A 26394-nucleotide genomic window follows, 5' to 3' on the forward strand; every position below is an offset into this window, starting at 1 on the left:
TGGACTTCTGTGTGTATAACCGGGGTCGTATTTAGCTCCCAAGAACAAGTCTTTGCTTACTACCCAGTTAGGGTCTTCACCTTGTATTTGATAACCATGCTGCACATACTCCCCATTCCTATCAAGCTGGGTCAAGATACAGCTGGAGACCTGAGTGGAGGGTAAGGGGAACAGGAAAAGTTGTGAGTGTCTAGGACAATTCCATCAGGTGTGTCTTTGGTTACCATTAGGATTACTTCAACACAACCTACGTGACCTTGAACTTCAGACTGAAGATTCCCGTGCCAAGCATTATACATGTATTGTTCTCACTATGGTCCTAGAAGGTAGGCATTCCCATTTTATAGGTGAAAAAACTGGCTCGACAAGGTTTAGCAACTTTCCCAAGTTCACACAGCTAGAATGGAAATGAGCTGGGATGTGAAGCAGTCTGTATGCAACAAAGCCTGGGCTCTTAGTCTTTGTCAACAACCCTGGGAAGCGGTGGGGGTGGGGGTGGGGGAGCGTCCAACACCCTTCTCGTTTTACAGAGCAGCAGGCTGAGTCTCAGAGCTTGTCAAGAGCACACACAGCTGGTCTGTAGCAGAAAGAAGCCTAGAACCAGATCCCGGGGAAAGCAGGTCAGCTTGAGCTAGCTGGATCTAAAGGGGTCACCAAAATGTTTAGAGGTAGTTTTCCGACTCCAAATGTGGGAAGGAAGAAGAGACACTTTGATGTCTTGGATGGGGATTTGGCGGTCTTCACTTAAAGGCTTTTTGGGAAGAGCTGTGAAACACCTGTGCAGACAAGCCTGATTAGTCCCTTTCTTGATCTAAGGCAACCTTGAAATGCATACGCAGAGTGACAAACAATGTGTATGGAGTTGCTGGATAGCACCTTCTGTCATATCAGGGAAGACTTCCTGGAGGGGTGCATTTTCAATAGTCCCTGAAGGGTTGATACAATTCGAACAGAGCTGGTGACACCTGGATGCCTAGTAAGTGTACATGGCTACTGTAAGCCAAGCAAACCCTAGTGTAACATTTACATGCTTGGTGATGTTATTTTAAAACCATCCTTACTGAATGCATAGGCTGTGTTTACTTGCGTTATTTTATTGAATGAAAAAGCAGAATGATCACCTATGTCGTAGGCCCATCCTCACTACCTCTGAACCTGACCTTCATAATCTCCTTGCACTGAGACCCCTCTACCTTTCTAGGCAAGGCTGTCCTCGACGGTCTCCCTACGAGTTCCTGTTGAGGACGTATCTTCTTTGGTCACCTCCTTTAAGCACTTATAACTGCTTTCCCATCCATTACGTCATTTTATCCTGACACTGTCCTTAGAAAGTAGAGGTGCAGACAGTATTCCCATTTTCCACATGAGAAAACCGAGGGTTCAAGGTAGGGGTAGCAGATAGGTGTCAATTCACTTTGACTCTCTACAACATTGTATTGAGGGTTCTGAGGTCAAGTCCAGGCGGTTAGCAAAAACTAGTGCTGTGATCAATTAGCAATGTCTGCCCCGGGCACCAAAGTGGAATCAAGTCACCCGTGCTGGTGAGTTAAAGAACTCAGGTTTCCCGATTCCCAGCCCCAGGACTTCCCCCTGTTGCGTGTTCCTTATAGAGGGCTTGTGGAAGGAGATGCAGGTATTCAGATACAGGTAGGAGATGGTACAGAGTAAATGGCCCTCCAAAAGATATCCATGTCCTAGTCCCTAGAACCTGTGAATGTGACCTCATATGACAAAACAACAGTGGGAGATGGTCTTTGTAGATGTGATTAAGTTAAGGATCTTGAGGTGAGGAAGATGATTCTGCATTATCCAAGCAGGCCCTGAATGCAACAATGTGTACACTTAAAAGAGGGAGGAAAGACAAGTTTTGCATCCAGAGAAGAAGGTGATGTGAAATAGAGCTTAGACAGATTTGGAGATGTGTCCACTAGCCCAGGAATGCTGACAGCCACCAGGAGTTGGAGGCGACAAGAAATGGATTCTTCCCTAGAGGCTTGGGGGGTAGTGGGGATGGGCCCGGAGCTCTGCCAGCACCTTGGCTTGGGCTCAGCGATACTGATTTTGAATCTCTGGGCTCCGGAACTGTCAGAGAAAACACTCCTGTTGTTTTAAGCCACCAAGTTTGTGATAACTTGTTACGGCAGCCACAGGATACTAATATACTCAATAAGTATTAACTTTACTTCTCTTCAAAGACTTCCTGAGCTCTGGAAAATACATTTGGACGTCTTATTTCATAATAAATAACATGGATTCCCACACAGATTCCATTGCCAGGAAGAAAGACCTCCATTATGAGTAAATATGTTCAAGGCAGAATCTAATGCCTATTAGGACCATGCTTAGATGTCTCCTGCCCAAGGATGTTTACTCTACATGAATACCACTTAAGAAGTAATCTTAATTCTGCTCCATTTCCTGCCAGAACAGTTATTTGTCTGAGGTTTTTTCCATCCATCTTCAAAGGCCCACGGATGGGAGAATAGCATTCTGAACAAACGTAAGCCTTGGCTCCAAGGGCAAGTTGTGCCTCTACCTTCTGGGGGTGTTTTTGTGTATTTGTTCTGAAGGTATTAGGGGATTCAGTTCTTACTCCTTTGGGAAGAAGCTGGTAAGGAAGCAGAAGTTCAGCCTGCCATAAAATTAGTACACAGGCGGAATTAGTATCCAAGGCCAGCTAACTGGAAGCAATAAATCATGTCATCAATTAAATCTCATTCAGGGATGGATGCGTGTTGGGGAGGTTATGAAAGATGACTTGGGAGAGGTTTGGAATGTTAATATCCGAGGATTCAGAAGATGACTGCCATAGATAATTGCAATGCAAACATTAAAATGTGAATCACCATGATGCTTTTTTTTTTTTTTTTTTTTAAATATTCTACACACGCCACACTCGGGAGAAAACACCTGCCTCCAGAAGACACAGAAGAGCCATCAGGAAAATCATCATCAAAAGAGCCTCAGGGAAGATTTTTAACAGGCTGCACATCCTGATAGCTGGTTAATAGTTCTGGGTGCTCTCCGGGGCTGAATGTACTTAATCTAGCCCCTCCACCCCATTTCACCGATAAGAAGCCTGAGGCTTGGAGAACCTAAATTCAGTGGTCTACAGTGAGCGAGTGTGTGGTAGAAACCTTACTCCTAGGCCTGTGCCCCTTCCTAGTGTCTGCACTGCCTCCCAAGACTGTGTGCCTTGTCAATGTCAACATGGGCCTCATCTCCAGCCTTCCTCATACACCTACAGAATCAGGTTAATCTCTAACAGGAATTTGTTGGGTACAATGAAGAAACTGGCCACTTCTTATTTGACTGGGTAAGAAAAAAATACCACTTAGAGTGTGCTGATCTGGTTCATTAAGGGCCTCTACCGGTTACTCTTGGGAAACAAGGTTCAAATTGTGTTGGGGCACCAGCACAGCTGGGAATGAGCAGGACTTCAGTAGCCCTTTAGTTAAGCCAGATCTTCTCTGGCCTAACATAGCCTCAAATCAGTGCTGCCTTTGTATACAGAAACCCTAAAGGCACCTCATTTCAGCTGCCCTCCTGGGAAAATCAGGGAAGCTTCCAGAAGTGCTATTTACCTGGTAGTGGCCAAGAGTAGAGATGTGGATGGTGTAAGTAGGGAAACAGGGTTGAGCAGAACTTTTTACTGTCCTGGCTAGATCTCTGCTATATCCGGGAGGTAAAGTTCAAAGACAGCAAGCACTTTTTTGTTTTGTTTTGTTTTGTTTTTAAGATCACACAGTGAGTTAGCCAAGCTGGAACCTGAAATTAGATCTTCTAAGTTCTTTGTTTTTTTTTTTTTTAATTTTTTTAACATTTATTTATTTTTGAAACAGAGAGAAACAGAGCATGAATGGGGGAGGGTCAGAGAGAGAGGGAGACACAGAATCTGAAGCAGGCTCCAGGCTCTGAGCTGTCAGCACAGAGCCTGACACGGGGCTCGAACTCACGGACCGTGAGATCATGACCCGAGCGGAAGCCGGACGCCCAACCGACTGAGCCACCCAGGCGCCCCCAGACCTTCTAAGTTCTTAAGTCAAGCCCTATGTCCCACATGTCCCACAGGTAGCTTTCTAATTAAAGAAATCCCTTTTAGTTTGTCAATGGATGGTGGAGGAATAGCACATCATTCCTCCTAGGAGTCTCTGTTACCCTCTGGAATTAAAATACCATGACCTTAACAAGTAGAGAAAAGAAATTCCCAAGAGTTGAAGTATGTGTGTAACTTGCACCCATAACCGTCTCTGAAGGGTCGCCTGGGGACTGACTGATGCAGATGCCCAAAGCCCAACTCCTTTGTCTTGAGGCAGGGCAACCTCTGTGTTGCGATTTATATTCTGGAGCTCCCCACGACATCAGGAGGAGACCGGACTTTGCCAAAATCATATCCTTGCTCCGCTCCTCTTCCTCTCCTGTGCTTAATTAATCAGAGTTCTTCAGAGAAACAAAACCCAGAAAGAGAGGAGCAGAGATTTTAAGAATTGGCTTGTATGTGATTGTCAGAGCTCTTACTCTGAAATCTGTAGGGCAAGTGAGCAGGATGGAGATTCAGGTTGCAGGCTTGTGTCTGAGGGCTAGAATTTCTCTGTTGCAGTCTAGAGGCAGAATATCCTCTTCAGGAAACTCAGTCTTTGCTCCTGAGACCTTCAACTGATTAGATTAGGCCCACCCATGCTATATAGAACGATCTGCTTCACTTAAACTCAATTGATGACAAACGTTAATCACATCTAAACATATACCTTTATAGCAACATCTAAGCTGCTGTTTGACCAAACAACTGGTTGCCAGTCTAGCCAAGGTGACACATGAAATTAGGCATCATGTCCCCTCACCTTAACAGGCGTTCCTGAGAGCACACCCTTAATAAATCACTTTCACGTTAATCCTCATCTTATACTCAGCTTCCAGGGAACCTGCACTAAGAGCAACTGATGCTTTGTGTCCTGCTGCACTGCCTGGTTTGTTTTAGGCTTGCTTTTGTATTGTCCACACTTCCCCTCTAGAAGTAAGTTCCTAGAGAGCGGGTTTTTTTTCTGTCTTGCTTACTGCTATAGCCCCGGTCCCTAGAACAAGACAGCACACAACCGATTGGCTGGTCTTTTGCCTGCTTGCTCTCAGCCTCCGTTTCTACTCTGCTTTGTTCTGCTATGGACCTTAGGGAGGCTTGGACCCTGTAACTGCATTTTCCAGACTTTCCCGCCAAGAGGCTTTCAGATAGGCTCTATCCATTAGGCAACGGTGGGAGATTGGCAGACGGGAGGAGACAGGAGGCTCTTTTCCTGCTTTGGGCTTGCATTAACATCTCCCCAGCAGGCATGGAGAGCAATAGGTAATTTTTGGCACTTCTGGAATTTACACGTGAAGCTTCTTTCTCAGAGTCTGAGTAGCTCTCCAACCTGGTCCTGGCACCGGCCTGCAGCGTATCCCCATTGGGGTCTTGGTTCCGGCCACCTTTGGGAAACCTCTAGGGCTCAAAGCACCAGCTCACCTCGCCCCTCCCACGTTCTGGACTCTGGTAACACCACCTCTACCCTGCTCTTCTCCCATTCTTAGGGATGGCAGCTTCTTCCTGCATCACTAAGCTCTGGATTCACTCAAAATTCGTCTTTTGCCTCCTCAGCCCTTCCAACGCTATATAGTCACTTTCCTATATTAAATTCCTTCTGTTTAAAATATCCAGAGGAAAAAAATAATAAAATACAATAAAATATCCAGACAGGTATATGTCCCATGACCGGATCCTCTCAACTCTGACTGATATTTTGATCATCAACAAATACTTGTTGAAAGAATAAATTGTATTGCTATACTAATGTTCTGATTGCTTGTAATTCAAAAGAAAGAAACATCTTTTCCGGCGTCCAAAATCAAATTGCGTGGAAGGACTCTGGCTGGGCCACATGCTCCTCCGTGCCTTGGACCAATCTCTCTGGGAGAAGGGCTGGAGCTCCCTGATTGGTTAGGCCTGGCTCACGAACTCGGGCCTGTAGCTCACAGCAGGCGTACTGACATTGACTGTCCCATCTGAACCACTTGTAGTGAGGGAGAGGCACTTCCCCAGTGAAACAGGGAACTGGGCAGAAAACAACCCCAACATTTTACCACTATGGTAACTTTACAATCTTCAGGGGGGAAACAGACATGTTGGCAAATTATTATCATATGATGAAGTGAAGCGCAAGTATTCTAGGAGCACAGAGGAGCATTTACTCTACAAAACATGTCCACATACACAACATAAGTCGTTCCTTAAGAGGCCAGCCACCGAGAAGAAGGTATTTTCATCTTCATGTTACAGAATCTTCTTTGCCCTCTGTGACTGGTCTGTTGTCTCCTTTTTGATCCAAAGCCTTGTCTGCCCAGCTCCCTTGGCCAGGCCACATCAGCCTTTGTTTTCTTTCTACTTCTAAACATCTCAGTTCCATTCCTTTTTTAAGTAAAATCGTCCTGAAGGAGAAGCGATTGCAAGCAAGTTTTCCCTGGTCCCATGACAGCCATGGCACGGACCATTGTACGAAACATCCACCACGGGAGACACCACCCCAGATAGTCAACACACATTCCCTCATTTAGTCTTCTTCAAACCTTACCAACTACCTGTGGTGTCCCAGAAATATTGGGTGACTTGGCCAAGGTCTGTAGCAACTTTAAAAGAGTCAGGACATAAAGCTACCTCAGTCTGGCCCCCCAAACAGCAGCATTTCTCCTACTTTGTCTTCACGTCAATGGAGGAACGGTCGAGGGAACTGGGGATGTTTAACCAAGAGGTCAACACACATGGGGGTGTCATTATTCATTCAAATATCCAATGGGCTATGAGGTAGAAGAGAGAATTCACTGATTTTTTGTGGCTCCGAGAGCCAGAAACAGTGCCAACTATGTAAGTTACAGTAAGGTTAAGTTCTGCTCAATATAATCAAAATGGTAGAAGGTAGGGTGGGTGTTCAAGGAGATGGTGATGGGGCGCGCCTTTTGAGGGATGTGGGAGAATGAGAAAATCCTGATTCAGAGCAGTTGAAGACCCTACAACTGTGAAACCACTCCTTGCTTTCTGCTCACCCCATTTCCTGAAGTTACAATTCTTGCAAGGGGTACCCAAGACTCTGGGTCAACTCCAGATGGTAAATCGATTTAAAAAACCAAATAAGGAAAGATAACACATTGGTTGTTAAAAAAAAAAACAAACCCAAAAACCCACAAAAATGAGACCGTGTATGGATAATACAGACACACCACAGGGACGTTTTGCAAACTTTCATGCAACTCTGAGCATTTTAGGCTGCCTCAGACTTCTCTAGACTTTTAAATTTCATTTTATCATTTAAGAAGTACTCCATGCCTACCCAGTTAAGACTATACTGCTTGTTTGAAAAAAATGTACTGATTTCAATATTCTGCCTCAGACTCTACGTGAATTGCCTAAGAGAAGGACCCAGATGGGGCTGAGATGGGCAGAGGAGGCGGGGTAAGCTGACAAGAGGGCGGGGTGGGAGTGTCTAGTTTGTGTTCTGTCTGGGAGGCATCTCGTGAGCTTCCTTCTGTCTCCCTCTGCCCTCTGCTCTCTGCCCCTGGGTCCATGACCCCACATGTGAGCTGAAGTAGTGATGTGGTACTATTTCTCCCTTCCTGAGGCAGGAGTCCATCTTGTCCTTCACGAGGAGACACCTGTAAGTGTCCATGCTCCCATGTTTGGGACTGGGATCAAACTAACTTGGCCTTGGAACTCAAGACCCCCTTCTTTCTTGTCTGCGACACATGGCAAACTATGCAGGTATTTCCATGGCGCATACTTTTAAGGGCTATGCAGGTATGCTGTGGCCAAAGTTCCATTCGCAGGTGAGGAAACTAAGACCTATGGAGTTCAATGTCTCGCCAATAACTGGCCATGTGAGGACTTGAAAGCTGACCCTCCTGACTCCTAGCCTGGCTCCTTGCACTACCCCATACATCTCCTTCACAGGCTGCTTAGTGGCATGGTCGACGGAGGAGGAAGCTGAGCTAGGGAAAGACAGGGCTCTTGCTTCAGGATTTCTGTGCTTCTGTGACTCAGCTCTGATCACAGCTGGAGGCCTGGCCTCTGGTGCCCTGTATTCAAATCACCAGCCTTGATTCTCCTTTCTGATTTGTCCACCCTCTCCCCTCCCGGAGTATATTCCAGCCTCGAGAGCTCTTCCTGGTCAGTGACAAGCAGGTAGCAGGTGCTGGGCCTGTAAGATCTTGTAGAGTCAGGGCTGGAGTCAATGTCACATGTAAGTAGAAGTTGTGGGAAAGCAGAAATTGCGAGTACGGAGAGGGCCCCATGCTACAGTGAGAGCAGGACAGATGTCCAGAGCCACAGAGACAAGAGAGAGAAACTAGTGACCATGGCTACCTTGGTTCTTGAGGGCACCTCAGTGCTCAACTCCAGTTCCACAAAGGATTTTGCCTCAGGCAATAGGGAGCCACAGAAGTTTCAAGGGAATGGCAGAATTTCATGTAATCATTTTATTCAATGTTCTGCCTCTCCTACCATCTCACTCATTGCCCTTGCTGATAACCCATACCTCCAGAGGTCAGATTCATCAGGAAGTCAGTGGGTTTGGGAATGACCTCAGTGCCTTCAGCTTGGGAAATCCAGATTTCGTCTGGACTCACCATCTATCCAAAGCACAGTGTGGAATTCTTTCATTCAGAAACTGAGATGACAGTTAACCAATTAGGCCTTCCCTGGTCCCTTCTATATTCTTGGACAACTTGCACCACAGCAGGCCAGCTTGGCCGGTTACCATGGACACCACCGTTGCTGTAATTGGAGCCCGCTGGGCAGCAGCTAACAGCAGATTTTACCAGTTTCTTGTCTTCTAGTGAAGGCAGAGCCAATGGGAATGCAGCTCTCCTCATCAACACAAAGAGTTTAGTGTGTAGGGTAGGGTGGTGGTGGAAAGAGAAGAACAATTACTCCTATAAAATGTCACAAACCAATGTCCTTGCTGAAACAAGGAATAAATTTTGACCAGTAGAACTGTGGCCATTATATTTCCTGTAGTCATGAATATTTCGGAGTGGGATCATAATCAATGTCAGGGCTGAGTTTTCCCTAAGATCTCAGCTTTTCTCTGTTGTCTTAGTATCTAGTAACGGCCAACATTTACAGAGCACTTACTGTATGTACGTTACATACATTCTTCCATTCAATCCAGACAACTAGTCTATGAAGAAAGTTCTCTCACTATTCCCATTTTATAGACGAGAGCATGTAGGCTCAAAGTGGTAAGGTCTCTTGCTAAGAGCACACAAAAAGTGAGCCTCTAAAACTCATGTCCCAACTTGATTCTTCCATGTAGGTGGGAAGTTTGAAAATACTTTTGAAAAAATACCTGTGGGAGGTTTTTAAAGGTCCTGGGCCCCAAACTTAATTCTTGTCAGTGACTGTATTGGCAAGGCCACAGCCTTGTCCCACAGGAGACAGCCCTGCCCCTGTTACCAGAAGTTCTGGGCCTGGGCTCTTCTAAAGTCTCTAGCCTGACATCCTGGGGAAGTTGCTTAAGCTTACTGAATTACAGTCTATAAAGTGGAGTGCTAATCCCCACTCTGCTTACATCACAGGGATGTTATGCCTCAATCTAAGTAAAAGCAAAAGTGTTTTGCAAACTGTATAAAACCATAGATGGGATTTTTCAACTCAAGTCAACATTCTTTGAGCACTTAGCCCGGGTTGGGAAGTGTGCTAGGTGCCAGGGATATAAATAAAAATTAATAATTTTTATGCGCGGGGCGCCTGGGTGGCTCAGTCGGTTGGGCGTCCGACTTTGGCTCAGGTCATGATCTCACACTCCGTGAGCTCGAGCCCGAGTCGGGCTCTGTGCTGACAGCTCAGAGCCTGGAGCCCGCTTCAGATTCTGTGTCTCCCCCTCTCTCTGCCCCTCCCCTGCTCATGCTCTCTCTCTGTCTCAAAAATCAATAAAAACATTAAAAAAATTAAAAAAAAATTAATAATATAGGATTGTTTGTTCATTCAACAACTGGGTATGGAGCTGAGTTCCCATGGACCAGGTACTGTGCTAAGCACCGGGAATGCATCTATATCTGAATCAGGGCCAGGTTCTAGGCTCCCAGAACTGCTCATGATGTGCAGAGAAGAGAGATGTTCAAAACGTTCAACAATGTTCCATGGGTGCTGTTAGAAGAACCCCGGGTGCTATGGGGGCATCTAGCAGGGAGTCCTAACCTGATCTAGGAGTCCAGGCCTCCCCGAGGAAGTGATATTTAAGTGTCCTCTGGGAGCACAGAGACTAAGCGGGGACTGGGTATATAAACCAATAAATACAGAGCTATGATACATGGACACAGAAGGTAGAGAGGCAAGTCTTGCCACACCTGTATTAATCACACACACACACACACACTAATCTGGTTAATCTGGCAAGTAAAATATAAGCTGTACACCATAGTCTCCTAATTCAGACCATATTAACTTAGAGTATCTCATTGCCAGATCTTGACGACTTGTATATAAAATGAAGGGAAAGAGTCACTTTCACTTTTTAACTATGAAGCTTTTCATACATAGAACACAAGAGACCGAGAAAGACTTGTAAGCAATCCCTGTCCCATCCCGCAACCCCCAGCCCTGAGAATCCGGGAGGTTGTTTACAGTTAGAAACTGAAGCTACTTGACGGTTGGCGAGGTAGACTTGCAGCGCGGCCAGAAGAGTTGTCCTAATCTTATCTTCTCCGCTAACTTGTAGAAATGGTTTTAGACAGGTCCCTCCCTCCTCAAGCCTCAGTTTTCCCACCCGTACATAGAGGAAGTTGGGAAAGTCCTTTTGAGCTAGTTTTATGCGTTTTTGAAAAGGACTTTTTGCCCTATCTCCCCAAGCTAATGTGGGTCCCTTGTTAGCACTTATCATTGTCTGTACTTCTTTTCTTAAAAAAAGAAAAAATCTGTTTATCTATTTCTATCAGTATTTGCCCTCTCCTGAAGACCTGACCTTCAGAAGAACAGAGACTCTGCTGTTTGCGACTGTACTCATATGTTTTAGCCTGTACCTGGCACATAGTAGGAGCTCAATAAATATTTGTGGCCCCAATGTTCCCGATGAGCACTCATCCCTACCCCAGCCCTGCTGGCACATAGTAGGAGCTCAATAAATATTTGTGGCCCCAATGTTCCCGATGAGCACTCATCCCTACCCCAGCCCTGCTGGCTTGATACCAAAAAGCACTGGGCTGACAGATGTGTAGAGCTTTTTGACATTACAAAGGGTCATTCCAGGGCCTTTGACATAATTACAAACACAAGGCCCTGTTACAACAAACACTCCTTTCCTTTCCAAGGCTGTGGAAGAAATGAAGCCAGAATCACAAGTTCAGTCAGAATGAAGTCAGTTGCCACCCATAGTGTGACAGTAGGGATTAGCAAACCCTATTATGGAATTTTTCTCCAAAGCCAAGAATTGTTAAACGTTGCGAAATCGGTACTGCTTAGAGTGATTTATGGAGCTGAACCACATTTGATTTCCTTGTGTCAACCCTTACTTCGACTGTATTCATTCATTTGTTCGTTTGTTCGGATAGCACTTCTTTTTAGGCTTTACTGTGTGCCGACTTTGAGCAGAACATGGTGAGATGTGTGCCAAGAGCCCATGGAGGGAAGTGCATCTACCCAAGAACTGCAAGGCTCATCTAAGATGTTAGTATCTGGGAACCCATTTGACTAAGGTCTGTCTCTTGCTGGGGTGCCTGGGTGGCTCTGTTTCCAATTTCAGCTCAGATCATGATCTCATAGTTTGTGAGTTCAAGCCCTGCGTTGGGCTATGTGCTGACAGCTCAGAGCCTGGAGCCTGCTTTGTATTCTGTGTCTCCCCTCTCTGTCTGCCCCTCCCCTGCTCATGATCTGTCTCTGTCTCTTCTCTAAAAAAATAAATAAACATTAAAAATTTTTTTTTAAAAAGTCTCTTGCTACTAAACAGTAAGCCTCAGGGAAACAGGGACTATTTTTTTTTTTTTTTTTTGTCTTGCTCAATACTGAACAGTACTTGGTACACAGTAGGAACTCAATATATAGTTGCAGAATGAGGGAAATAGTATCATCTAAAAGAGATCCAAAAAGTGCTATGGGGATTGGAAGGTAGAGCTTAGTCTCAGCTAGGGAAATTATATGATCAAAACTGAGTGCTTAGTGCTTAGTGCTTCCTGCAGCTGTTCTCAGCCCTATTTGACAATGGGGAAACTGCCACAGAGAGAAAATGATGTTAGGATAGAAAATGATGTTAGAAAATGATGTTTCTAAAATGATGTTAGAAAATAGTGTTAGGATTTATAACACACTGTGTTATGGGCTGAATTTTGTCCTCCTCCCATTCATATGTTGAAGTCTTACCACCTAGTACCTCAGAATGTGACAGTATCTGGAAGGAGGGTCTTTAAAGAGGCAAATAATTTAAAAATGCAGTCAGGTGGGTCTTAATCTATATGACTAGTGCCTTTAAAGAAGAGGGGATTAGGACACAGACACCTACGAAGGGAAGAACCTTGCAAAGACACAGGGAGAAGATGGTTATCTATAGGCCAAGGAGAGAGGCCTCAGAAGAATCAACCCTGTTAGTATAACACCGTGATCTGCTGTCCTCTAGAACTGTGAGAAAATAAACTTTTGTTGTTTAAGCCCCTCAGTGTGTGGTACTTGGGTATGGCAGCCTTAAGTGAACTAATATGCTCAATGAGTGATGGCAGAGTTAGGATGAGAAGTCAGGTCTGCTGAATTTCTCTCTTAAGCTCTCTACACGGCCCCACCCGGCTGGTCCAGTCAATGCTCCCCAACACCTGCTCCTGGTGAGGGCGAGAACGATGATGCTAACAGCTAACCCATATATAGTGCTTATCATGTACCAGGCACCCTTCTACGTACTTTACATACATTGGTTCATCTAATTCTCTCGACACGCTTGGGAAGTAAGTACTATGATTGTCCCATTTTCACACATGAGGAAACCGAAGAACAAATTGAGCAAACAGATTGAGCAACTCACCCAAAACGCCCCAAAGCAGCCAGCTACTCAGTGCTCCAGGGGCTGAGAGCCGCTCCAGGGCCTGTTCCTACCCTCCTGCTGTTCTACCGTGGTTTGTCTACATACCAAAGTAGTTTTTAAACATGCGAGGTAACGGTGGCACTTTGGGCCTCACTGGGTTTGCTTTTATATAGCCATCCGGGGCGCCTGGGTGGCTCAGTCGGTTGAGCGGCTGACTTCGGCTCAGGTCATGATCTCACGGTCCGTGAGTTTGGGCCCCGCGTCGGCCTCTGTGCTGACCGCTCAGAGCCTGGAGCCTGTTTCGGATTCTGTGTCTCCCTCTCTCTCTGACCCTCCCCCATTCATGCTCTGTCTCTCTCTGTCTCAAAAATAAATAAACGTTAAAAAAAAAAAATAAAAAAAAAATATATATATAGCCATCCGTTGTGGCCATACTTACCCCGATCTGAAGCGGTTCAAAGGAGGCATAAAACAAATGAGTGGAGGGGAACTGGAGTCTTGCTAAAGAGTAGTGTTAGGATTTATTTGTTCCAGAATCTTCCCATGTGTTAGGATATCAATCAGAAGCACTGAAGGAACGGATTTCAAGCATCCTGCAAGTTCAAAAACATCTTCTAATTCAGTTCTTGAAAGTGAAACAACCAAACGACTCCAGTCAAAGCCGCTTTGCAGTAAGAGACCTGGGTTTAAGTCCTTTTTTGACCACTAACCAGCTGTGTGACTTGGGTTTATATGCTTAGTTGGAGTTTCAGTTTTCTCTTTTGGGAGATGGGGGAACTAACACTCCTTTCGTGGATTAGACATAATATATCCAAAAACACTGCCACGGGTGCCAGTACATAGTAAGTGATCAATAAACACTGCTCTTATTAGCTAAGCAAAATGACCACACCCAAAGGCTTTCTCCTCCATGAAGCCTTTCCCGATGTCTCATCCTAGCCTGTCCAAATTAGTTGCTCACAGCTCTGGCTCTCCCAGGAAGTTGCTTACACTTCTATTGTCCTTCATTGTATCATAGAAGTTGATGACACGCCAATCATTCTGTCCATCCACTCAGTAAAATTATACAAATCATTTTCCGCATCCCAGTGCTGTGCTGGGCACTGGGAGTTCAGAAATGGGTGCCTGGACACTCGCTTTTGCCCCTATCCAGCCCTGTTTTAGCTCTTGTTACCACATCCTTGCAGACTCCTTCAAAAAACTGAGGCTGTTAGTTTGGGCTGGGGAAAGGTGGATGGAAAGAGAGATATGTGATAGCTATCTGCAAAATCCCAAAGGACATCACTCTGCGGAGGAGATATTACCAGAAGACAGATGTAGTTCCAGAGAACAGAATGGGCCAGTGGGGGACATCTCAGGAGATAACAGGAGGGCATTCCAAGAGAAAAAGATTTTTGTCAATTTTGCTTATAGCTCAAAGAGTTTGGGCTTTGGGGCAACTCAGGGCTATTGAGACCCTGTGCTCAATAGGCAGGGTCGTAATAATAATAATGACAACAACAAAGATTAAAGGTTTTTTTTTCATATACAATTATCCTAGCTTCATAACTGTCCTTCAAGCTGAACAGTTTAGATGCCAGCTTCTTCAATGCAGTCCGCAAAAGGGCATGGAGAACGCGGGGTGCGGGGTGGAGGGCTCTTGCCCAATCTTCCCCTAGTCTGGGCAGTGAAACTCACATATTTTCTGTTTTGTATAAAAAAAACCAAAACAAAACAAAACAAAAAACAGAGGCCCAGATGGTGGAAGTGACTTACTCAAGATCAAAAAGTGGAGAGTGGCAAATGTTTTAACAGTTAACACTTACTGGTTCTTTATTATATGTCAGACATTGGCTAAGGGGCTTTGCAGTTTTCTCTCATTTAATCCTCTGACAAGCTGTCAAGTAGTTACCCTTATTTTTCCCCATTTCACAGATGAGGAAATGAGGTAAAATAAGACATTTTCACAAGGTTATCTAGCTATTAAGTAGCCAAGTCTGCATTTGCTCTCAATAGGTGGTGGGTTGACTTTGGAATAACAGCCTGATCCTGGACGTGTGTTGGGTAGGGCAGGATGAGGCGCGATGGACAGGTGGACGCCTACCTGGGCGTGCACTGCACAATGTTGGCCTGGGGCTGGAAGCACAAGGAGGGGGCGGGTTAGGGGAGGGGCCTCCGAATCGCGGTTCCCCACTAGCTTCCCCGGCAGAGTAAAGTCCCGCCCCCCACTTAAGAAAGGGCAGGGATTGGCTCTTCCGAGGGAGATTGGCAGCACAAAGCACGAAGGGGGCCGCCGCGGAGGCGGGGCCGCAAGCAGGAAGTGGGAGTGAAGGTGGCTCGAGGGGGTGGCCCGCGAGCTGCTGCCACCACTTCGCCTGGTCGCGGCCGCCAGGGGCGAGATGGAGGGCCCGGGGCTGGGCTCGCAGGTGAGTGCGACCGGACGCTGGCGGTCTGGGGGCCGGGAGAGCGGCGGCGGCCATGGGGAGAGGGAAGGGCGTAGGTGTGAGGCGGCTCCTAACAGGGGCCTCCGGCGGCGGAGGGGCCTGGGCCGGGGAGGAGGAAGCATGGAGACGCCGAGAATGATGCCGGGAATTCTCTCGGAGGCGACCGGAAAGAAAAGGCGAGGACACACGGGTGAGTGCCCTCCCGGCCCTCCAGCCTGCACGGTGGGCCAGGATGCCCCCCGGGACCGGTACCCGCGTGCCCGGCAGGGACCTCAGGGGCCTGGGAGTGGAGTGTGGCCGTTCCTGGGAGAGGTGTCAGGTGACACACCTGAGTTGGACCAGCCTGTCTTGACCTTGGCCTGGAATCCGTGCGGTTCTCTTGATCTCTTTTTTCCGTGGAGTTGCCTGGGCACCTGCCTTCGCCCCACCCAGCCCTGTTCTAGCTTTTGTTCCCACATCCTTGCTGACTCTTTCAAAGAACTGAGGCTGTTGGCTTCTGCTGGGGTAAAGGTGGGTGGAAAGAGAGGTAGGTTCCTGATAGCGATTTGCAGGCCCCCCGCGTCCCCCCCCCCCCCCCCCCCCCCCCCAAAAAGAGGATGCTATTCTGTGGAGGAGAACCTACCAGAAGCCAGATGTAATTCCAGAGAACAGAACGGGCCAGTGGGGGACGTTACAGGAGATAACAGGAGGGCGTTCCGAGAGAACAAGATTTTTGTCCTTTTTGCTTATGGCCCTTTCCCAGTGCCTAAAGTGCCGACTGACATGTTGTAGCTGTTCACTTAATGTTGGATAAATGAAGAATATCCAGATTCTGCCAACATTTAGTGAGTGCTTAGCATATACCAGAAGCTTTTATATGCATTATTTTATTCTGGAATTGAAGCATCGTGAAGAACATGATATTGTCTCCTTTTTTACTGAGGAGAAAACTGAAGCTGTCTCCAGTTGGAGTGAGCTACATAGCAGATTTTCGGCCCTTAATGGGACCCAAGCAGTTTGAGATGACTGGATTAGTTGGCCTCTAAAAAAAGAAGTGTTTACAATCCTTACAGTGTTTCTCATGCTTCCTCATTCCTGTCCTTCTTTAAGCAGTCTGATGTGGGTTTAAGAGAAAGAATAAAACATGTTTAAGAGAAAGGATAAAACAAGAGAATTTGTTAAGTTGTTCTTATCGTATTAGGCGTTCTTGCATTTTGACAGTGGGAAAAAAAAAGGCTCGCAAGCCTGCTGGATTTTACAAAAGGGGGCAAGAGGGGGTATAGTTTCACCTGGAAGCTATGTCTTATTTTATTTCTCAGAGAATCTCAAGGAAAAGTTGAGAGAATTACCTGTCTTATCTTAATTACTGCCACTCATTGACAAAAGCCTTCAAGTGCTTAAAGTCCACTCCCTCGTGCTGAAGGGAAAGATAGCCCTGCCCCAGTTTCATGACAGGTGGAGGGAGAGAATGATTCAGAGGTTGAAATTAATGGGGCATGGTAGAGTGGTCATTGTTAATAATAATTGTTGTTGTTAATAATACCATAATAATAATAATAATAATTGTTTTTCAGTAATAAAGATTTCACCTGTATATGGTGCTCTACAGTTTGCAAAATATTTCCCCATGCTTGATCACTCTGACCCTATGAGGTGGGGAGGGATTGTTATTCTGGTTTTAAAGATTAGAACTGACGCTCAAAATATCAGAGGCATTTGTTAAAAGTCAAATAGCTGCCAAGTGACAGAGTGAAGACTTCATTCTTTCTACTACGTGCCAGGCACTGGTGTAGGTGCTGGAGATAAATCAGTGAACAAAACAGGCAGAAACATTCCTGTTCTTGTTGGATTTGGTTCTACTGATTCCAATTTCAGTGTTGTTGGGTTTTTTGTTTTTGTTTTTGTTTTTGCCAGAATTTGCTTATGCCATTTGGCCCCCAGTTTCCTCTCTGACCTCTTTTTGTTTTTTACTACTTTCTTGCTTGCTTAATCAACCCTAGCCACACTGGCCTCAAGACCTTTGTACTTTCTCTTCACTCTGGCTGGCGTACTCTTTCCTCCGATACCCACATGGCTTATTCCCCCACCGCTTTAAGGTTTTTGTCTTTTTTTTTTTTTTTTTTAATAAAGAGTGTTGCATTTTTTGAAAGTTTATTTATTTATTTTGAGAGAGAGAGCACAGCGGAGCCCGATGCATACGTTGTCTTGTTTGTTGTCTCTTTCCTTCCATTGAATGTAAGTTCTATGAGGGCAGTGATTTTTATCTGTTATGTTCGCTGCTGTGTGCCTAGCATCTAGAACAGTGCCTAGTATTGATGGGTACTCTGTAAACACATGTCCAATGAATGAACTTAGAAGCAACTCTGTACTTCTGTTAATGTCATGAGAAGTTTTAATGGTTATCTATTAGGTTTCTCTTTGTTTTATCTGATAATCTGGCAGGAATAGTGATCCTCATCAGAGTTTGAATATGATTTTTTAGATCTTGGGTTTCTTTTCAATTAATGCCCAGTGTAACTTTAATAGTACTTATTTACTATTTAGAAAAAAAATAATATTCATGATATCTCCATGTGAAAAATATATGATATCTTATATCTTATATTGTTATATCTTAAAATTGTTCTAGTTTTCTATTGCTATGTAACAAACCACCCTAAAACATAGTGGTGTAAAACAACCCTTGTCATGCTCATGGACTGTGTGTCAGGAATTTGGACAGGGCATAGCAGAGATGGTTTGTTTCTGCTCTACTGTGTCTGGAGCTTTTGCTAGAAAGACTCATAATCTGGGATACTTAGTAGCTGGGGTTAGTATCATCCGGTGGTGTCTTTACTCACGTATCTGGCAGTTTATGTTGACTTTCAGCAGGAACACGTACATGTGGCCTGGGCTTCTGCACAGCATGGTGGCTGGGTTCTAAGAGTGAGCATCTCAAGAGACAGAGAGAGGAAGCTGACAGTTTCTAAGACCTGGGCCTGCAAACTGGTGAAGCATCACTTTTGTGGTATTTTATTAGTGAGGCAGTCACAGAGCTGAGATTTGAGAGGAAGGGACACAGACCCTCTCCTCTTGATGGAGAGGTATCAAAGAATTTAGGGACTTTGTTGTAAAAAATCACCACAGATGTAGCCATATCTCTGTTACATAATTTTCATAATGTCTTGTTCTTCCCTGTGAGGGAGATTATTCAGCCAGCTACCTGTTTCTTGGTATCCTTTGTACTTTTTTAAAAAAATTAAGTGTATTTATTTAATTTTAGAGAAACAGAGATAGCCCAAGTGGGAGAAGGGGGGGGGGGGGAGAGAGAGAGAGAGAGAGAGAGAGAGAGAGAAAGAAAATCCCAGGTAGGCTCTTTGCTGCCAGTATAGAGCCCTTTGTGGGGCTTGAACGCGTGAAACCATGTGATCATGACCTGAGCCAAAATCAAGAGTGGGATGCTTAACTGACTGAGCCACCCAGGTGTCCCATCCTTTTTACTTTTTTTGAATCTTGCCTGTTGTGTTCACTGCCATATCCGTGTGTCTAGAACAATGCCTGGCACATATAGGGCGTTCAGTAAACATCTGATGAGTAAATGAATGGATTGCAGCTGGAATTGTCTTATTCCCTAATTACCTAATACAGATTTTCCTCCAGTTACAAAGGGGTTACATCCAATAAACCCATCATAAGTTGAAAGTGCATTTATTACATCTAACCTACTGAACATCATAACTTCGCTTGACCCGCCTAAATGTGTTCAGAACACTTCCATTAGCCTGCAGTCGGGCAAAATCATCTAACACAAAGCCTGTTTTATAATAAAGTGTTGAATATGTCATGTAATTTATTGAATACAGTATTGAAAGTTAAAAACAGAATGGTTATATTGGGTACACTATGGTTGAAAGCATATCGGTTATTCACACTTGTGATCGCATGGCTGAGTGGGCGCCATGCCCAGCATCACAAGCATCCTGCCATGTATCACTAGCCCTGGGAAAGATCAAAATTCAAAGTACAGTTCCTGCTGAATGCATATTATTTTCACATCATCATGAAGCTGAAAAATCCTAAGTTGAACAGTTGTAGGTTAGGGACCATCTGTATTGTGATTGGTACCTAGCAGGTGTTCTTTACATTTCTCTGAATGAATGGTTAATGAGAACTCTTATGAGTTTGCTGCCATCATGAGAATTTGCCTAGTCTCTTCTGTTCCCTTAACATTGTAGGTCGCCAGATAGCAGTGGAGCTTTCACTGCTGTAAAGGGTGTTTGTTTATGTGAAAAGTCTTTGTCAGTGCACATTTCAGTAATGACTGTTGTAACAGCTCCTCTTAGATCCATACAGCATGGACGTGGAAGAAACTTTATAGCTACGCTGACCAGTTCTTTGCCTTTTACAAATGTAAACACTGAAGCCAAAAATAACCAGCATTCGCCAACATTCACCAACATGAAATCTGAGACTTTGGCCTTGTTCTCAAGGGGTTTACATTTCAACAAGGTAAAAATGAAATCAGAGAATACTTACACATTTTTTTTTTTTTTTTTATAACTAGAGGGTAATTTCTAAGAAGGATTTATTATCTTGCTTTAGTCTTGGTGATAGGAATGTATGGTTGCTTTCCGTAAACAGTTTTATGTGACTGCTCCCAAAGTTGACCTCCCCCAAAGCAGATCATTCCCTTTCTCAACGGTAGCTCTTGTAAAATTTTGGGGGTGTGTGATATCCAAAGCAAAGGAGATCTTTAAGCTGCTTTGATCATGCATTCCTATCAGTAAAACAGTTTTGAGCTTGTACCCCCAGAGTAAAACCCTACCATAATGTGAAAAGCGGAATCCCACATTTTCATTTTTGTAAAACATCATGTGCTATGAAATTAATGGAATGATAAATGAAGCCTGCACTGCACGCTGCATGGTCCAAATTATCCAGGTACTGACTGCAGTTTGTTAGTCACTTGTTGGGAATTGGTCACTCTAACTTACAGATTGATGGCACAGTTCTGTGTTATGTGGTCGGTCAGCTGGGACTTAAAAAGTTCAGCTTCCCTCTGTTTGATGTACATGGGGGCTGGGGACAGGAACCCATTGCTGAATTCGTATCGTCACAGGGCATGCTATTGTAAGATCTGACAGTATGTTTCTAAATTATATTCGTTGACTGACAGACAGCTCTGTTATATACCTATGGTAAGGTTTTGAACTAAAAATAATAAATATAAATGTGTTTCAAAGTAGTCCTTTCGATTAATTTTGATTTTTTTTTTTTTTTTTTTTTTTTGTAGGGAGACTGGCTTTTTGTTAGATCAGATTAGATTGTCTTTGCTTTTACTTTAGGTTATACTGAAGGTACTATGAATAAAAGTATCAGCTCTGCTATTTTCTTGTTTGCTTGTACTTATGCTTATTATTAGCCTACTTCATGGCTTCTTTGTAGGAATCAATTTAAGCCACTTGCTTATTTCCAGAGGAGTAAGTTAAAATGAGATAATGTAACTTGAAAATGAACTTAACCTGATAGATGCTGCAGTATGCTGAAGGTCCCACTGTCAGCCCCTCTGGGTGGTGGAACTTCTACTCTGCCCACCGCTCCCCCCCCCCCCCAGCCCCAGGCTGTAAAAGAGTGACTGGCTTGACATTTGAATCAAAAGAGGCTGGCAGTGCTAAAATTAGTAAAGCTTAAAGAACCGGGTTTGTAAATTTTTGTGGTTTTCCCTTTAAAAAAAAAAAAGATAAAAATCATTATAATAGAAGCTTTAACATGTTCTCCCATTACCCAGTGGGTCACTGCGTATGTGGCCTTGATTGGCCTTGCCTGACTTTGGAGATCACTGACTTTGAAAACAGGCTTTGAATTTATATGATCATTTTTTAGGTTTACTCTGACCTCGATTTTGGCAAAAAATGATGATGTGAACAGAAGGTAGCTTCTGTTCTTTAGGCTTTACCACCCATTTTTGCCACTTAATCATACGTTGCCTTGCATTATCACTTTACTCTGTTTGTCTCTATTAGACTCTATTAGACTAAACTCCTGGAGGATAGATACCCATGTCTTCTGTGCCCCTAGCATAATGCTTTGTATGCCATAAATACACAGTAATTAATTGTTGAAAAAAATAAATGCTTTTAATTGTGGATAATCTTTACATTGAAATGTGTAATCCTCCTCAACTTTCTACACAAAAAATGAAGCTGATGATAAGGCATTAAGAGAAGCAAAAAAATTTGTATCTGTGGAATGAGTAAATTTCTGCGTTGAAAAATCTGTGTCTAAACAAAAGGTTAATCTTCCTAACATACAAATGGGGAAAGATACACAATCCACTAGAAAAACAGTAGACTATGAAAAGGGAGTCCACGAAAGAAAAAATATGAAAGCCAATAAACATAACACTGATTCATTAGCAACTAGGGGCATACAAATGAAAAACAAGATGCTGTTTTTAGCTATTGGATTGGAAAGATAGTAAAATGATTGATAATGTTCAGTTATGGGGAGGTTTGTAGGGAAAAAAGAATACTCACATACTTGCTCCAGAGTGTGAAATGGGGAGAGTAGTTGCTCAGTATCTATTTATGTTTCAGCATATATTTTCTGGCCCAGCAGTCCTACTTTGGGAAATCAATGCTGTAAAATGTATAGGGTGTTCTTTATAGGGTTCTTTATAGAAGTGAAGGCTGAAATTAGTCTGCATCTGTGAATAGCACTGAGTTTAGGGGCGCCAACCCCCACACAGTAAAAAAAAAAATCCACGTGTAACTTTTGACTCCCTAAAAACTCAAGTACTAATAGCTTGCTTTTGAAGCCTTACTGATAAGATGAATAGTTGATGAACACATATTTTGTATGTTATATGTATTATATGCTGTATTCTTACAATAAAGTAAGATAGAGAAAAAATGTTAATAAGAAAGTCATAAGGAAGAGAGAATACATTTCAGTAGTATACTGTGTTTATAAAAAAAAAAAAAAATCTGTGTGTAATTGGGCCTGTGTAGTTCAAACCCGAATTATTCAAGGGTCAGCTATATACATAATGAGGAAGGATACACCAAACTGCTAATAATATTTTTTGGGGGGCTGCAGATTAGAGGGAAAATAGTCCAGATTGTTTACCCTTTGTTCACTTTTATGTTGCTAGATTTTTTAGACGAATATGAATCATTTTGTAATTTAAAAAATTAATGTTGATGTAAAAAGTAGACTGACTACTCTGTCAACTTTAACTACATCTGCTATTTACTGACACACTAATAATTCTGAGCATAGTTCAACTCTTTCCTCAACAGCTTGTCTTCCAATTGGATATCATTACAATTGCTGTGATACAATGAAAAGAATCCTAAAGTAATATTCTTTTTTATGTTTTGATCTCACTACCTATATGTTTATTTTTAGCTGTGTGTGAGTATGCTTGTGTGTGGAGTGTCGGGTAGTGAGGCTGAATCCACCAGCTACAGCAGAACTTACCTATTGAAAGAGCATTTGTGGCTGTGGTTCTGGGTAAGGTGGAATACGTGCGCTCCTCCCTGCCAATCCCACTGAACGCACTGGGCACAATGTAAGTAGCAGCCGTCTAAGGATTCTGAAAAGTAAATTGTAACAGGTAGATTGCAGGGAAAGGTCAGAATTCAAAAAAAATCACTGAACCAGGAGCGAATTTACATTTTTTTTCCATTGGGGATTCCCTCCCCTGTTCCCCCCCCATGCTTGAACTTGAACCATGGAGATGAGCATCAGTGCAGACAGAATGCTCTGTGAGAAGCCTTCTTTCTAGTTCAGGTTCAAGGAGCAAGAAGAAGGTCTCCTGGCAGCACAAGCACCTGAAACTCTGTGGGAGGAAAACTTCCTCTTTGAACAGAGGAGTTGTGGTCCCAAGATAGCTCTTCTTAGAAGGGACACCAAAGGCATGGTACATAAAAGAAAAAAATTGATAAATGGGACTTCATCAAAATTAAAAGTTTTTGCTATATAAAAGATTTTTTTTTTTAATATTTAAAAAAAAAATTTTTTTAACGTTTATTTATTTTTGAGACAGAGAGAGACAGCATGAACAGGGGAGGGGCAGAGAGAGAGGGAGACACAGAATCTGAAACAGGCTCCAGGCTCTGAGCTGTCAGCACAGAGCCCGACGCACGGGGCTCGAATTCACGGACCGTGAGATCATGACCTGAGCCGAAGTCGGACGCCTAACCGACCGAGCCACCCAGGTGCCCCTACAAAAGATTTTTAAGAAGTGGGAAAATAAACTACAGACTGGGAGAAAATATTTGCAAATCTCGTATCTAGCAAAGAACTTGTATCTAGAATATATAACGTGAAGAACTCTCAAAACTTAACAGTAAGAAGACAAACAGCCCAGTTAATAAATGGGTAAAAGACAATTCACCAAAGAAAGTAAACAGATGACAATAACCACAATAACCACAATAACCAAAAGATACTCAACTTCAGCCATTAAGGGATATGCAAATTAAGACCATGACTTATGTATTGCTACAGATCTATTACACTGACCATACTGGGCGCCCGTGGGCATGTAAAGCAGTGGGCACTCTCATACATTGTTAGTGGCAATACAAAGTGGTATAGCCACTCTGGAAAATAATTTGATGATTTCTTATAAATTTAAGGTATACTTACCAGATGGCCAAGCAGTCTCACTCTTAGAAGCAAAAACATATGTTCGTGCAAAAGCTTTGTTGCATGAATGGTTATAGCTGCTCTATTTATAATTGCCAAAAGCTGGAAACAGCTCACATGGGTTGTCTGAAAGGATAAACTGTTATATTCATATAATGGAATACTATACAGCAAGGAAAGAACTGTTAATAACATAAAACCACTTGGATGAGTCTTAAAACTATTATGTTAACTGAAAGAAGCCAGTCTCAGAAGATTATGTACTATATAATTCCATACGACATTCTGGGAAATATGAAACTAGTGATGAAGAACATATCAGTAATTGCCAGGAGTTGAGATTGGGGGAGGGTATGACAACAAAGGAATATCCCAGTGGGGTTTTTTGAAGTGTTGGAACTGTGTTGTATCTTGATTTTGGTGGTGGGTTACACAACTCTATATACATAATGTGTTAAAATTCATAGAACTACATACCAAAAAGTCAATTTTATTGTAAGTTAGCTTAAAAAAAGACAAGGCTGTTTCCTCTTTTAGTAAACCCATTGAGGGGTTATAGACTTATTTCAGTAAAACTATCATTTCTTAAACCTTTTTTGGAACTGTTGGAGAATTGACTTAGGCATATTATTTTAAATATCTTCAGTTTTTCTATTCCTAATGTGTATTTATCCCTGAGAATAGTGGGTTTTTTGTTTTGTTTTGTTTTTGGTGGGGGGCTGTTTGTAAACAGTGAAAAGTTCAGAGAGATAGGTCTGGTGAATAAGGTGGGTGAAGGCTGGATAACCTTATGGTAAAGCACAAGAAGGAATGATGAAATAATTAGCCAGTTTCAATTTCTAGGAATGGTTTGCTAGATACTTGATGTGAACCTCCCCCTTGAATGTAATTAAAAATGCTGGATATGATAGAAAATGATCTTAAGTATTTTATATTTTTGATGCTATTTAAATTTTATAAAGATTGCTTAGATCTCCTACGTATATGATTCTGTTGTCTGCAGATAAAGATAGACTTGTTTCTTTTCTAATCTGTATGCATTTTATTTCTTTTCCTTACTCTATTCTGTCTAGGACTTGAGTACAATGTTGATTAAAATTGGGGTGCCTGGCTGCCTCCGTTGGTGGAGCAAGCGACTCTTGATCTTGGGGTTGTGAGTTCAAGCCCCATGTTGGGCGTAGAGCCTAGTTAAAAAAAAAAAGAAGAAGAAGAAGTGGTGATAGCAGACATCCTTGCTCTTTCAGTCTTCAGAGTTAAAGTATGCAGTCTTTTGCCAAAGTGTGTGTTAGCTGTTGATTTCTCATCCTGTACCTCTTTATCGGGTTAAGGAAGTTCCGTTCTTCCCCTGCTGTGCCAGGAATTTTTATTCAAGAGTTTTTATCATGCATGGGTGTTGAATTTTGTCAACTGCTTTTTTTCTACTGAAACGAATGTATTTTTTTCCTTTATTCTGTTAATATGGTGAGTCACATTGATTTGTTTTAAAATGTTTAAGCTTGGCTATAATTTATATTATTCTTTTTACATATTACTGGGTACGCTTTGCTTAATGTCTTGTTTAAAGATCTTTGTATCTGTGCTTTTAAAGGATATTGAATCTGTAGTTATTTTTTGCTTTGTTTTTTATTTTATTTTGTTTTTTACTTGTAACATCTCTTGATTTTAGTATCAGGGTAATGTTGCTTCCTAAAATGAGCTGGGAAGCATTCCCTATCATTTCTGAAGGAGTTGGTATCATTTCTTCCTTAAGTATTTTGATAGAGTTCATCAGTTAAAAGTTATATAGACCTGGGGTTGGTAATTTTTTTTTTTTTTAATGGGAAGATTGATTGATTGATTTTTTAGGGAGCGAGAGAGAGCATGTGTGTCTGTGCACACAAGTGAGGAAGAGGGGCAGAAGGAGAGAGAGAGAGAGAGGGAGAGAGAGAATCTTAAGCAGGGTCTATGCTCAGGGTTGAGTCCGATAGGGGACTCGATCCCGTGACTCCAGGTCATGACCTGAGTTGAAATCAAGAGTTGGATGCTCAACCAACTGAGCTACCCAGGCACCCCTAATGGGAAGTTTTAAAATTATGAATTCAATTTCTTTAATAGCTAGAGTGCTACTCATTTCTTTTTAAGCCCATTTTGATAACTTGTGTCTTTTGAGGTATTTGCATTCCATCTAAGTTGTTGAATTTTTTGACATAAAGATGTTCTGAGTATTGCCTTACTCCCTTTTTAATTTTTTTTAATGTGTACTTATTTTTGAGAGAGAGAGAGAGAGAGAGAGAGAGAGAGAGAGAGAGACAATGTGAATGGGGGAAGGGGCAGAGAGAGGCACAGAATTCGAAGCAGGC

At 43.1% G+C, this 26394-nt stretch overlaps 2 protein-coding genes across 4 annotated transcripts in view; one reads left to right on the plus strand and one right to left on the minus strand.

Moving 5' to 3' along the window:
* MRGPRX2 (MAS related GPR family member X2) overlaps positions 1–8889 on the minus strand; it is a 40272-nt gene extending 31383 nt beyond the window's left edge. The window contains exon 1 of the mRNA XM_042905509.1: positions 8775–8889. Within this exon, the coding sequence (XP_042761443.1) occupies positions 8775–8889 (115 nt within the window). The remainder of the gene's footprint in view (positions 1–8774) is intronic.
* Positions 8890–15317: 6428 nt separating this feature from the next.
* ZDHHC13 (zinc finger DHHC-type palmitoyltransferase 13) overlaps positions 15318–26394 on the plus strand; it is a 50835-nt gene continuing 39758 nt past the window's right edge. For 2 of the 3 annotated variants that reach the window (XM_042904421.1, XM_042904423.1), the window contains exon 1: positions 15318–15424. In XM_042904421.1, the coding sequence (XP_042760355.1) occupies positions 15398–15424 (27 nt within the window). In that variant the 5' untranslated portion in view covers positions 15318–15397. Of the gene's footprint in view, positions 15425–18848; positions 19910–26394 lie in introns of those variants that run through there. The other variant, XM_042904422.1, reaches the window with a different exon arrangement.

Source organism: Panthera leo, chromosome D1 (genome assembly GCF_018350215.1).
Source record: "Panthera leo isolate Ple1 chromosome D1, P.leo_Ple1_pat1.1, whole genome shotgun sequence".
NCBI classification, from domain to species: domain Eukaryota; kingdom Metazoa; phylum Chordata; class Mammalia; order Carnivora; family Felidae; genus Panthera; species Panthera leo.